The sequence below is a fragment of the Musca autumnalis genome, unplaced genomic scaffold (genome assembly GCF_047663935.1).
Source record: "Musca autumnalis isolate F117 unplaced genomic scaffold, ASM4766393v1 scaffold_4, whole genome shotgun sequence".
NCBI lineage: Eukaryota > Metazoa > Arthropoda > Insecta > Diptera > Muscidae > Musca > Musca autumnalis.
The window spans coordinates 40,064,028-40,079,195 of record NW_027411977.1 but is presented as its reverse complement, the minus strand read 5'-3'; the positions used below and the strand labels follow the sequence as shown (position 1 = coordinate 40,079,195).

The 15,168-nt window shown below is 36.5% G+C and overlaps 1 protein-coding gene across 2 annotated transcripts in view; it reads left to right on the top strand.

Moving 5' to 3' along the window:
- LOC141400824 (uncharacterized) overlaps positions 1-15,168 on the top strand; it is a 531,740-nt gene that overhangs the window by 491,372 nt on the left and 25,200 nt on the right. For both annotated transcript variants that reach the window (XM_073980393.1, XM_073980392.1), the window contains exon 5: positions 10,092-10,226. In XM_073980393.1, the coding sequence (XP_073836494.1) occupies positions 10,092-10,226 (135 nt within the window). The remainder of the gene's footprint in view (positions 1-10,091; positions 10,227-15,168) is intronic.

The window sequence follows — 15,168 nt, the reverse complement described above, 5'->3', positions numbered from 1 at the left end:
ATATCTCGCTATAACCCATTTTCAACACCAATGGTCCTAGCAATAAAATAAATTATGTATCAAGTTTAAAAAATTATCAGGACTGTTGCGTTCTTTCTGTCATGCCCTTAATCAGTCAGGATAATGTTGGTCTGATGTAATTTTTTCTTTTAGTTCTTTAGACTTGTACCTTATGTATTTTACGTAGAAAGTTTTGGTTTGTAACGACGGGTTTTTCGCCTGTTGCTGGAGTAGCTAGTCGGGGTCCAAGGATCCTTACAGAAAATTTTTTGATTGGAGGCAAAAAGGAGAAGACAGCGGTTATAGTTCTACGCACTTTTTATTTTTCTTTTTGTAAATGGTAAATTACTTTTTACAGTTCACTTAATCTACTTAGCCTAAGGAAACAGGTATTTTAGTCTTCGGTCCGCACTAGAATTTTAAGTCAAAAAGGTTCTTCACTTCGAGACCTGGATAAGTACTCGATAAGCTGAATCAAACTGTTTTGACCTTTATCAAAGAAATTAAATCCTGACATAAAGTAATGAACAAACACACACACATGTACATACATGTATGAATTTTTTAGGGAAATCTGCTTTTAAATCCCCCAAGGTTATGTATGGAAAAATACACAAACATAAGCTACTAATATATCTACTCATGATTGAAACCACAAAACAAATGATCTTGTGCCCTCTTTTTATGTGTGTATGTTTTTTATTTTCTTATCGATACAAATTTTTTATTTGAAAGGCTTTAAAAACCCATCGCAACAGCATCAAGTTAATTTTGGGGGGTTGGCATATGAAAAAAGAGGATTTTCTCGTTAAACAAATAAAGGATTTTTTGTTCATTGTAGCAATATAAAAAGTAAAACTCATCATGATAAACATTCCCGCTGTTCAATATGTTACATAAAAAGGGGACTTTTTTAATTTTTTGTAACAACAAATTTATTAATCCTGTCGTTTGCATATCAACAATCAATAATGAAATTTAAAACAACGTATGTGTTTGATTTTGGTATGGAACACAGAAAAATTTTTTTCTTTTATAATGCTTTAACGTAGATATAGAATTACATGGCAAAAACGATTGTTAGTGTGCGAGTAACTTGTCCCACATTTTTTGTAACCCATATTCTTTTATAATTTCACAAAATATTATGTGCCAAAGTAAGTCTTTGTTAACAGTTTCGTTTTTTGTCCTTATCTCCCCTTATCATAACACATAATATCCTTGCGACTTCCTTCCTTAACCAAAAATGAATTTTAGTTATTAAAAATATGTTTTATAATGACAGTGACGTGGAATATGAGGAGGTGGGACTAATTACGCTGTATTTTAGGATGCCGTGATACTCCAACTAATGATACCAAGTAATACATAAATAAAATAAAATAAAATAAAATAAAATAAAATAAAATAAAATAAAATAAAATAAAATAAAATAAAATAAAATAAAATAAAATAAAATAAAATAAAATAAAATAAAATAAAATAAAATAAAATAAAATAAAATAAAATAAAATAAAATAAAATAAAAAAGTATCAGTCGGCTTGGCCGACAGAGATACACCCTCAGCCTCTGACCTAAAGAAAAGAAGTAATACACAATACTTTTGACGTCTATGTAATACGATATACAATGTTTGGACCAAATTGGTTTCTCCCTTCGAGGGTTATCTTACGTACTACATACTTTAGTTGATGCCGACAGACTTTTTTTGAGCTTTTAGACCAAGAAGTAAGGACTTGCCCCTGAAAAAACCTGTACTGTAGTAATGGGGAAAGCGTATAGAAGTTGTTACAACAAAAACCATAGGGATTCGAAGTCAAAATTTTGCACCGATTCGGCTGATCCGTTCGAGAGTTATCGTACGATCAAGCCACTACTCATGGTGCCATAGGGGTAGTTTAACAATTTCGGACTATTTTATCAGGAGGTATGGACTTCCCCCTGAAAAAAACGTATACTGTCGTAATGAAGACAGCGAATACAATATGTTACAAAAAGAAGCAAAACGATTTGAGAGCAGGACTTAAACTGCACTGTTCACAAATTTTGTGTGGGAAGTACTCGAATTAATGGACCCATATTCTAACCTGATCTATGTCCCGTTGAGATATTACGATACGAAAAGTATGGGCCAAATCGGTTACTCCCTTCAAGAATTATCGTGCGCACAATTTTTCCGAACATTTTCAAACTTTTGTTTGGGGGAGGTACCTGAAGGAGTGGACCGATATTGTCTACATTCGAACTTAGACCAAATCGGCTGATCCGTTTGGGAGTTATCGTACACTCCAGCCACTGCACACGGTGCCATAGGGGTATTTTAAAACTTTCGGACTATTAAAAAAAATCGCCGGAGCGCTTTTTAAATAAAACGCGATTCAAGTTGGCACTTTTAAGGGTATTTTAGGTTTTCAAGATATTGCTTGGAAACCACAACTCCTATCAAAATGGGACTAACGAAAATGTTGTAGCTATAAAAATTCTCTACAAGATTGACTTTTATAATATCTTCGTATTGTAGTTTCTACCGTTATTGAGATATAGAAGTTCAAATTAGGACAATGGATTGACTGTATCGTCTCCTCATTAAACAATATCATGACTGCAATTTCCCAACTTAAATGTATATATCTCAAAAATGGTACAACCGGGACAGGGCCGACTATGTGATACCCAACACCATTACCCATGTGCACAGTATTTTCACTGGTAAACATTTATTTTAGGGAATGTAACTTGACTATCACCAAACTCAATATGTTCATTCCTCTCTGGGAGCCCCATTAGACCCGATCAAAATTGCGACCTTATTTTTTCATTTTTTCTAATCAAACTACAGATTACAAGAAATGGAAAAATTGGATACATTACCGACTATTGTGATACCTCCCTTGCTATCTCAAAATTTCGTGACGATCCGATCAAAATTGCGACCTGTTTACAAAAAATGGAAAAAATGATGCATAATTGACTATTGCGATATCTCCATTGTTTGACCCCCTACTCGAACCTACCTTGCATCGTTGTAAATGTGTGATTTTCTACTTTCATAGCAAGGCTTTGCATTTGGAAGGTCCCCAAACAAAGCTGAGATATTCGTCATTGTAATTCAAATCGCAAAAATGAAAACTTGTGTTGGATTAGCGACTATTGCGATATCTCCATTGTTTGACCTTCTACGAAAACCTACTTCACATCGTTGTAAATGTGATGTTTTCTTCTTTTATTGTCAGGTTTTGCTTTTGGCATACCCTTTATAGAAGCTGAGATATTCGGTTTGGAAAAAACGTAGACTTTTTCTCCAAATAAGTTTTTTGCCCATTCCGACCCCTGAATATTATCTCGACATCACCAAAATCAGTAGTATCCTTCCCCTCCCGGTCTCCATTAACCCCCAAAATTTCGTAACGATCCGATAAAAAATTACGACCTGTAGCGTGATTTCCTGAAAAGTGGAAAAATGGGATGTATTACCGACTATTGCGTTATCTCCGTTATTTGGCCACCTACTACTTTCATAGTCAGACTTTGGTTTTGGAAGCTCCCCATTTAAAGCTGTGATATTCGACATTATAATTAAAATCGCAAAAATGAAAAGTTGAGTTCTATTAGCGACTATGGCGATATCTTCGTTGTTTGACCACCTACGACAACCTATTGGTACTTACTTACTTACTTACTTACTTACTTACTTACTTACTTACTTACTTACTTACTTACTTACTTACTTACTTACTTACTTACTTACTTACTTACTTACTTACTTACTTACTTACTTACTTACTTACTTACTTACTTACTTACTTACTTACTTACTTACTTACTTACTTACTTACTTACTTACTTACTTACTTACTTACTTACTTACTTACTTACTTACTTACTTACTTACTTACTACTTACTTACTTACTTACTTACTTACTTATTTACTTAATTATCTGGCCCATTACAGAACATTTGTTCCATAGACCGAACTAAGAAAAGATCTCCAATTCTCTGTTTTTCGCTTCACTTTCATTTCATTTCTTCAGACACTTGTATGCTCCTCGAAGCTTAGGCCTGCCGATCTTGCGTGCACCGCCATGTGGCATGTATTCATACGCCTTTTTAGCGGTTTTATCATCGCTCATTCTTATGATATTGCCTAGCCAACGCAATCGTTGCATCTCGATACGTTTAACTATATTCATTTCTTTGTATAGCTGATATAGCTCGTGGTTCATACGACGTCGATATTCACCGTCAACGCAAATCGGCCCGTAGGTCTTTCGAAGAAATTTCCTCTCAAACACACCAAGCACTGCCTTATCTGCTTGCGCAAGTACCCATGCTTCGGATCCATACATTAGCACGGGTAGTATCAGCGTTTTGTATAGTGTTATTTTTGTTTGACGAGATGTGGCTTTGTTTTTAAATTGCTTACTTAAACCATAGTACCATCTGTTGGCCAATACAATTCTTCTTCTTATTTGACAACTGATGTTGTTTTTGTGTTTATGGCAGTGCCGAGGTAGACGAAGTATTTAACTACCTCAAAATTATAGGTACCAACTTCCACAGTTGGTCCGAGCTCAATGGACGCTTGCGCGTCGACACCATCAATTTGGCCTTTGGCCGTTTACCGCCAGACCCACTTTCGCAGATTCTGCTTCGACCTTCCTAAAGGTATCAGTTGCTTCCTTTACTGATCGTCCCATGATGTCTATGTAATCAGCATAAGCAAGTAACATGCAGGCAAGCCATTTCTTTTGACATTTGCATCTCGTATTACCTTTTCCAGCAAAATGTTGAATAGGTCACACGAAAGGTTGTCTCCTCTTTTGGTACTGAACTGTTCGGAGAGATTCTTTCCAATTTTAACTGATGACATAGTATCAGTTAAAGTCATATTACAAAGCCGAATGAGCTTTGCAGAGATACCAAATTCAGACATTGCATGGAATACATTTGATCGGAGGGGACTGTCGAATGCTGCTTTATAATCGACAAAAAGGTGATATGTGTTGATCTGCATCTCTTGGGTCTTCTCCAGGATTGTCGCAGAGTAAATATCTGGTCAATGGTGGACTTGCCAGGTCCAAAGCCACATTGGTATGGTCCAATTATTTCGTTGGCCATTGGCTTTAGTCGTTCGCACAATATCCCTGACACTATCTTATAGGCAATAGGGAGAAGACTTATGCCTCTATAGTTGGAGCATACAGTCTTGTCTCCTTTCTTGTGGACGGGACATAGGATGCTCAGGTTCCAATCGTCGGGTACACGTTCTTCCTGCCAGATGGTGCTAACTAGCTGATGCATACACCTTATCAGCGCGTCCCCTCCGGTTTTAAACAGCTCGGCTGGTAAGCCATCAGCTCCTGCAGCTTTATTATTCTTCAGCCGATTTATTGCTGTCTTTACCTCATCTTGGCCGGGCGGTATACATTCAATACCATCTTCTGGGATTGGGACTGCGGTATCTTCGTCGTCTTCGCTGCTATTGGATACCAGCAGATTGGAGAAATGTTCCTTCCATATCCTCAGCACGCTATCTGTATCTGTTACCAGATTACAGTGCTGGTCTCTACAAAAGGATGTGCCTGTACCAAAGCCATCTGTTTGATGTTTCACTCTTTGGTAGAATTTTCGGACTTCATTCTGGCTCTTGTACATCTCGATTTTTTCACACTCCCGCTTTCCCATTTCTCTCTTTTTCTTGCGGAAAATACGTTTCTCTTCTCTCCTTTTCTCACGATATCTCTCTCGTGCGCTACGCGTTTCTACTGATTGTAAAGTAGCTCTATATGCCGCATTTTTCTCTTCGTAGCAGCACGACACTCCTGGTCATACCATGAATTCCTTTGTGCATGTCTCTGGTATCCAAGTATGGATTGTGCGGCTGTTTGCATGGAGTGGGCATTATTTTGCCATTGTGTTAAGTTATCAGGACAAGAAGTGCTCTCATTATGCAATTGGGCTAGTTGAGTGGAATATGCTGTGGCTATCTGTTGTGTTTGCAGCCTATTATAAAATATAAAATATACCAAAATATAATATATATAATATAAATTATAAAATATAAAGTTTATAATATATTCTGTATATATAAAATAGAAAAATGTTCGTTTGTGCCTTATAGACTCAAAAACCGCTGAACAGATCTTCCTGAAAATTTCAGAGTATATTACAGCATCCGCTGAAATAAAAATAGGCTATATTAATTTTTTGAAATCCCACGTTGATCTGGAGATATAGAATCGGAGGTACCTCCAAAAAATTTAGATTTTGTACGCGAATATCTATAGAATGACAACAGATATAGTCTCAAAATTTTGTCACAATAGTTGGGAAGTCATGTCTTACAAAATAAGCGGCATGGGATCAAGGGGAGCAGTTTTCACCTTTGAGCTACTAATATCAAACATCACCTATTTTAATTTTTTTTATGCCAATGTCTAAAGAATAATAACAGATATACCCCCATTATTATAAGTATTCTTTTGTTATAGTTTGGTTTTACCGAACAGATTTATTTTAAAGTTATAAGTGATGATTGAATTTCAAGGAGGAGCTTTTTGGAATTAACTTTCAATGTAACAAGTAAAATAGTATCAGGTCGGCTTTGTCGACAGAGATTTACCCTCAGCCTATGTGAATTGAAACTTTCATCTATGGATAGATCGAATGTATTTAAGATCTTTTCAGAATTTTGAGGCCTTTTCTTGAACATTTGAACTTACAGGCAAAAATGTGGATTAGGATTAAAGTTCAATCTCAAAATCTTTTCGATAGATATCGCGCCCACTATTCATTTCAGTGGGTCATCGTATAACATTTGGACCAGTATGCCGGGAAGCATGGACTTGTCCACGGAAAACATAATATCGCTGTAAACAGGACCACAACGAATAGCATCGGTATACATTTCCAAAGGATCGTCGAACAGACCCTAAACTGCACTTAAACAAAAATATTGAACTTTTGCAGGGAAGGTACCTTAAGGAGAGGACCAAGATGGGCCATTTTTGGAAGTTAAACTAAATTTGGACAAAATATTAGAAGATCCAAAGTTTGGACCAAATAGGTTACCCCGTTCAAAAAGGTGTATCGTGCATACCATATTAGTGACATTTTTTAAAATTTGGGGAGAAGTACTGGAATTGGTGCACCGGTATGATTTATCTTCGAACTGAAACTAAGTTTGGACAAAATATATCGAAGGCAACCAAATTGGTTGACCAGTGCGAGTGCTATAGTGCGCTCCAGACACTACACATGGTGCCATATGGATTTTTAAAGCTTTCGGGCTATTTTCTCAGAGAGTATTTTCTTGCCCCTGAAAAAACATGTACCATCGAAAAGGGGGTCCGTGAATGCAAGTTACTTCAACAAAAATCAAAGTGATTCGAGAGCAGGTCTTAAAGTGAACTTATGCGAAATTTTGTGTAGGTGGTACTTGAAGGGGTGGAAAAATATAGTCCACCTGATCTATACCTGGTAGATATATTAGGATTTGTAAAGTATGGACCAAATCGGTCACTACCTTCAAGAATTATCGCGAGCACAATTTTTCCGAACATTTTTGAACTTTTGTGGGAGATGTACCTGAAGGAGTGGACCGATATGGCTTATTTTCGAACATAAACTATGTTTGGACAAAATATTACGAAGACCAAATTTTGGACCGAATCGGCAGATCCGTTCGAGATTTATCATGCATTCCAACTAACAACACACTGTATCATAGGGGTTTTTTTTGCACCTTTCATTCAGGCTATTTTCTCAGGAAGTATGGACTTGCCCTTGATAAAACTTGTACCGTCGTATGGGGGGCAGTGAATACAAGTTCTTGCAACAAAAATCAAAGCGATTCGAGAGCTGGTTCTAAACTGAACTTTTCCGAAATTTTGTGTTGGAGGTACACGAAGGAGTGGACGGATTGGGTCCATATTGGAACCTCATCTAAGTCCAGTAGAAATTTCACGATGTGCAAAGTAGGGACCAAATCGGTTACTCCGTTCAAGAGTTATGGTGTATACAAATTTTCCGAACATTTTCGAACTTTTGTGGGGGAGGTACCGGAAGGAGTGGATCGATATAACCCATCTTCGAACATAAACTAAGCTTGGACAAAATATTACGAAAGCCAAATTTTGGGCCGAATCGGTTGATCCGTTCGAGAGTTATCGTGCGCTCCAACCAGACAGACAGACGGACATGGCTAAATCAACTCCAAACTGTCTGAAACACATTTCGTCCAAACATACTTGGGGTCTAAAACCATTATTTCGATGAGGCACATCATGCCGGTATGAAAGTGTATATAACCTCGTTAGCTTAAATGCTGAGGGTATAAAAATGTACCCATATTGGTTTTGGTTTCATATTCATGTATTATCATCCAAATCTGAAAAGTGTGGTCAACTGCAACTGTGTGGAAAATGATTTACTAGATTTGAACCAAACAGACACCAAAGCAAGTTAAATAAAACACTGTAAAAATATAAAATATAAGTAAATATAGCTACATCACTGCTTTAAGTTATCACCACTTGCGACAAACAAATTGTAGAAGAAAACAAAATTTCGAGGGGAAGGAAAATTAAAAAACAACAAGAAAAAATATATGTATTGAATATAAGGACGGAAAAAATAGAAAAAGGGAAAACAGCTGCATAAAAACGCTGAAAATAATGGGTAAACTTAATTACAATTTTTTTTCCTTACTCTACTTTTTATAAGAGTTTGTTTTAAAGACAATTAAATGGAACTTGGAAAACTGGAGGCATGTGAGCCGCTCAGTGCACACTTCGACTAACTCCACTTTTTGAAAAATTTGAGATTTCAGTGTCAAAGCCTTTGATATCGCCATATCTATTTATGATTATAATATCTTTCCTGAATAATAAAGATGAGCACCTTTAAATAAGAAGTTTTTATTGACCACTGAATAATATGCAATTTTTTTCAGTGCACACTTCGATTAACTCCACATTCAAATGTAGCTCTGCTCGCAACGTGTACATGCAATACTCTTTCGGCTTTTGTTGAAACCATAGATGGCCTTTAGAAAATTATGACGTATATAACCTACATTTTTGACGTATATTACATACGTCGAAAACGTCGTAAACCTAGCCATGAAGAATGACGCTAACATAAAGCTAACATGAATTAATTACAAATATTGTTTTATAACCGAACTGCCAACATTAATTTTTATGTGAAACCTGTAATATATGTGTATAAAACTAAGTTTTTCGTTAATAAAAAAATTCAAAACCTAACTTTATTACTTTTTTCAGTGCACACTTCGATTAACTCCACCATTACCACAACATTACTAACGATTGTTTGTTGACTATTGTTTTTATTTTATTTTATATACCGTTAGATGAAAGCTATACCTGCTATTATGCATTCTACATTATATATTTGAATCCATATTATCAGGGGAATTTTGAAAAACAATATACATTTCATCATTGCTTTTCTCAACTTTTTGTTTTATGGAGTTAGTCGAAGTGTGCTCTGAACGCTTCATGTAAGAAAGCACTAGCAGTGACAAGAAATACAATGGAGACAAGACAATGAAAGCAAACGAACGGAGGGGGCAAAGGGTAAAAAGGAATGATTTTTTTATGCAATCAAGATAACATTATTTTGAAGAGGTGTAAGAAATGGAACACCACTTCTTTTCATTGACAGGATTTGAGATGTTTTAAAGAGGGGAAGTGGTGTTTTTAGTTATCTAAAAACAGCAGGGAACAACATGATAATAATGTGTTCATAGACGTTGCTATTGTCTACTGTATGTATGTGCTATTATCACTAAAAACATTTATTTTTATTCCTGGTAGCCTAGCTAAATATGTCAATAGTTGCTACTCTATTTCCACAAGGACCAGGAAAGTTGTTGGTTATCACATGTTTAAAAAACACGTAACTCGAGTGAGCCAGCCCTGTTACTTATTATGGTTGAAAATATTAATGTAATTTCGTACTCCAATCTCAAATTAAATTTTATTCTATTAATTTAATGACCAAATTAAAATAGCATTATTAAATAATTATCACTTTCTTTGTCCCCTTTTTTGTTATTTACAGCCAGTTGCCGTTATGCCAAGAGTGATTGGAGTGAATGTGATGCCAAGACCAATACACGTTCCCGTACATTACATTTGAAAAAGGGTGATGCCAGCTGTCAACCAACACGGACAATGGAAAAGAAATGTAAAAAATGTAAGGACAACAACAAAAAAGACAAATACCCAAAAAAGCTAAGGGCAACCAAATGAGTAAGAGAAAAAAGAATTCAACTAGAACTTCAAAAACTTCAACTTAAACAGCAACTTGGTTAACAAAAGTTAACCGAGAAAAAAAATAAAGAATAAAACAAGTTTCAAACTCAAATAACAATGAAACCATAACCCAAGGCAATAGCAAATAAGACAAGCAAAAATGAGTTAAAAGAGAGGTTTTAGTTAGTATGTTAGACTACAGGAAACCCTATAAAAAGTTGATATGGGATTTTTTCGAAAGGAAATTAATCTTACAAAATCAGTTAACTCAAAACGGTCCCCACCCTATATAGTCCCTGGTTACTTTTTCCTGCCAAAATTAGTTTTTTTTTACTAAAATCTATATAAATAGAAAACAAAGGTAGTTCGTTGGTAAAGGCATCAATAGAGAACGGCTGTACCGTTTATGCAAAAAAGCTTGACCGCACCCACTTTTACGCCCACTTTTTCAATTTTGCATTTTATTATTTTCCATAAAAACTACTGAACTGATTTTCCTAAAATTGTCAGGGAATATACAGGGATGGCCCCGGTGAAAGTAGGCTACATATTTTGTTGAATTTCGGAAGGGGCGGAGTACTTCCCCTATAGCTTATTTCTTTAAAAATGCTATATTTACAAAAATTATGAATGTATCGGTTTGGAAATTAATTTGCGAGACAATTGTGGTTTTGTCTCCGACCTTTATTCAATTTTCAATTTTCAATTTAATTTTTTTTTTTTTTTTTTTGCAAAAAGTACTGAACCAATTTTCCTGAAATTGCCAGGGAACGTACAGGGATGGCCCCCCAAAACAGGATACATATTTTATTGTATTGCAGATGGTCCTGAGTACCTCCCCTACGCGATATTTAAAAAAAAAACGTCATATTTACAAAAATTACGCATGTATCGGTTTCAAAATTTACGGATTAATCTACAATCTAGGTACTTCTTTGGGGCCTAAACACCCGACCACGCTTATTTTTATACCCTCAGCATTTATGCAAACGAGAGTATATACACTTTCATACGGGCAAAATGTGCCTCATCGAAATAATGGTTTTAGACCCCATGTATGTTTGGACGAAATGTGTTTCAGACAATTTGGAGTTGATTTAGCCATGTCCGTCCATCTGTCTGTCTGGCTGGCTGGAGCGCGCGATAACTGTCAAACGGATCAACCGATTTGGTTCAAAATTTGGATATTTCGTAATATCTTATCCAAACTTAGTTTTTTTTTATACCAGACTTAGATGAGGTTCCAATATGGACTCAATCGGTCCACTCCTTCGGGTACCACCCACAAAATTTTGAAAAAGTCCAGTATGGGGCCTGCTTTCGAATCGCTTTGATTTTTGTTGTAGCAACTTTTAGTCCTAGCCCCACATACGACGCTATAAGTTTCATGGAGGGCAAGTCCATACTTCCTGAGAAAATAGCCTGAAAGTTACAAAAAGCCTCTATGACACCGTGTGTAGTGGTTGGAGCGCAAGATAACTTCCGAACGAATCTTCCGATTCGGCACAAAATTTGGCTTTCGTAATATTTTGCCCAAACTTAGTTTAAGTTCGAAGTTGGATTATATCGGTCCACTCCTTCCGGTACCTAACCCACAAAAGTTCGCAAATGTTCGGAAGATTTGTGCCCAGGATAACTCTTGAATGGAGTAACCGATTTGGTCCATACTTTGCACATCGTAAAACTTCTACCAGACTTAGATGAGGTTCCAATATGGACTCAATCGGTAAACTCCTTCGGGTACCTCCCACACAAAATTTCGGAAATTTTCAGTTTAGGCCCTGCTCTCGAATCGCCTTGGTTTTTGTTGTAGCAACTTGTATTCACTGTCCCCCATACGAAGGTACAAGTTTCATCAGGGGCAAGTCCATACTTCCTGAGAAAATAGCCTGAAAGTTCAAAAAACCCCACACAAAATTTCGGATAAGTTCACTTTAAGACCTGCTATCGAATGACTTTGATTTTTGTTGAAGCAACTTACGTTCGCTGCCTCAATTACGATGGTAAACTTTTTTTCAGGGGCAAGTCCATACTTCTTGAGAGAACAGCCCGAAGGTTGTAAAAACCCCCTACGGCGCCCCCATGGTCTATGTAGGACCATTCCTTTAAGTACCTCCCCCGCAATATTTTTGAACTTTAATCCTAATCAACATTTTTCTCGATTCATACGCCCAAAATTTTTAAACCCCCTAAATACATACATCAGTTTTTTTTTTTGGGAAAAATTGTTTCAATTTACACAGGCAAAGCCACTGATACTTTTTTAAAGCTCAATGTTTGCCGTTGTTATGTATATTTTATTAATTTCGGAATAGGTGGTGTACCTTCCTCACTCTTTTCAATACATTATTATTACAAAACTACTGAACCTAATTTCATGGAATTTTTAGAAAATTTTCAGGAATGTCCCGTGATCCAAAACGCCGTGGGGGCCTATTGTTTTATAATCGCAATATTTGCTAAACTTATGAGTGTATCGGCGTGCAAATTAATTTTCGAGACAACGGTGATTGCGGTGGTCACCTTAAATGGTGAGGTTCAACAGTCCATTAGCCATGAAAACCTAAAACATATAAGTCTCAATAAGCGGGGGAATTCGACTTAACCAATTTTTTTTAACTTTTATAATTAGATCGTTTTAGGATAAAGAAAGGGGACATGGACGATAATAAATCCTAAACAGCATCAATGGGCGAAAAAATCCGACAAAGTCCGTAAGAGAAAATAAAGGTTACAGACAAAATCTGTTGATAAATTTAAAATCCTGTTCGGTTTGACAATGGACCAAAGAAATGAGGTAGAAAATACCTATTTTTGAATTGTCAAGGATAAAGTATATGGACTTTTTATTACGACGGGCCAACAACACGGTCCGGGGTATGCTAGTAGAAATAACATCGATTTGCGCGGGATCCAATGCTGTCGCCAATTCGTCTACCAATGCCGATAGATGCAAAATAAACATCGATTCGTGTCGCAACTTATGACAGAAGCACATTCTCTTGACCATCCTGAAGAAAACTCTCCAAGGCCCAAAATTTGAATGAACTGTGACAATGTAATGTAGGGTACACAGCAAAAATTTTGCGCCAAGTCATTTACAGCGAAAGCTTGAAACATTTGTTCACAGTTATTCATCATTGTCAACGTACACACAGCTAGCTTTTCCTAAAATCCGTATAGACGACAATAGTTAGTCCGTTGGCTTGGTTTGGGTATTGTTGATGACGGTGATTCTTTAGAGTCCATCCAGGTCATAGTATTCCATTATCCTTCCAATCATAATATGTCGTCCCCTATCATATTCATTGTTGTTGTCTGACGTTCATTTACCCAGCACTTTTCCGTTTTAGTTCTTTTGCTTTTTGCTTCATTGTTGTGAAAGTGAAGCAAAATTAAATGGGGGATTTAATTATTTCCTCTGGGTGTTTGGATATAAACAGGAAAATGAAGAATGAGAAATGGATTTGTTACCTTTTACCTAAAAAAATGAAGAAATATCCAGAAATACAATGAGATGATAAAAGGACATAGAGGAGTTTTAGATTCGCTCTCTAAACTCTAATCCGCTTTTTTCTTTGAATTTTCTGTCATTTCATATTTTACATGACATGTATGAATGAAGTAAGTCCATCATCATATCGTCTTCCTCCTCTCATGGTGATATAGTAGTTTTGTCAGTTGTTTCGTTACTCATATTCCAGACAGGTGGCAGTTATGTTGACATCGTTAATAAGTCGGGAAATTTATGATGTTCCATGGAAGAAAAAATTAATGGTGTCTACTACGATGTGAAATTTAATATTGACATTAGTTTGAAGAACAGCATAAGTTTCTTAGCTATGTTCGTAAAAAGGAGTGGTCGGGCGTAGCCTTTTTGAATTGACATTTAAGTTCGGCTTAAAATCCAAAGTATCAAATTACAAAACACTGAACGGTCTTTCGGACGTTATACAAAAGTTGTGACATATAATAAGATGAGTGAAGGAAAACTGGCTTCCTAATTTTTTTCTTCTTTTGGGATGAAACAAATATTTTTCCAAGTCCACATAAAAATTGTGTCACATTTGCTCCTATGGAATACGGCCAAAATCAAAGATTTACCTTCAAAGATAACACCTTCTTGAGTGTTTCGCCCATGGCTATTTTCCAAATTTGGCTATGGATCGACCCATGGAGGGTTGACGTTCTCCTCGTAATCCTGGGAGGGGGGGAATAATCAAGTACTGATACTGAATAACACCCACACCTGGAGAATACTGTCCATTTTCCATAGATATCACACCTCCTTTGTGAACACCATTCGACTTCCTCATACCAATTTCACAACACTCTGTCCATTTTTCGGATATTGGGGACAATGTGGTTGACTCTAAGTGGATTGACCATTCGAGGATTATGGTTGTTGTTGTAATAGTATTTGATGTTAATTTGTCTGCTTAATCTGGCTCTGGGTATATCTCAACTTCTAGGAATGTGGCGGGGATATAACCAATTTATTGGAGTTAGTTAAGTAGGTTTAGCAGGGCGGTTGAAAAGATGCAGTGTGTTGTGCGGACCTGTGTCTCATGCTGGGTAGATTTTGTGCTCGGTGTCATCGATCTTTGCGCTATAGGAGTTCAGACGGCTGTACCATCCCGAGTTGAGCCAAAACTACTCTGGTTGGTCGTGGCAGCTGGCGCTTCTCAGTGGCGATAAATAGGGGATGTTCTGCGCTGTATCTATGTGAATGTTATTTAAACCAGCTTAGTATGTTTATTGATCAAGGGGTTTTCTCTTGTGACGTTGAACTTCTCTTTATAGAACATAAAGATCCCTCATGAGATGCCTGGTAAGGGCGGTTCTATCCACCATATGGTGATTAGGATGGCTCTCACGGTAAT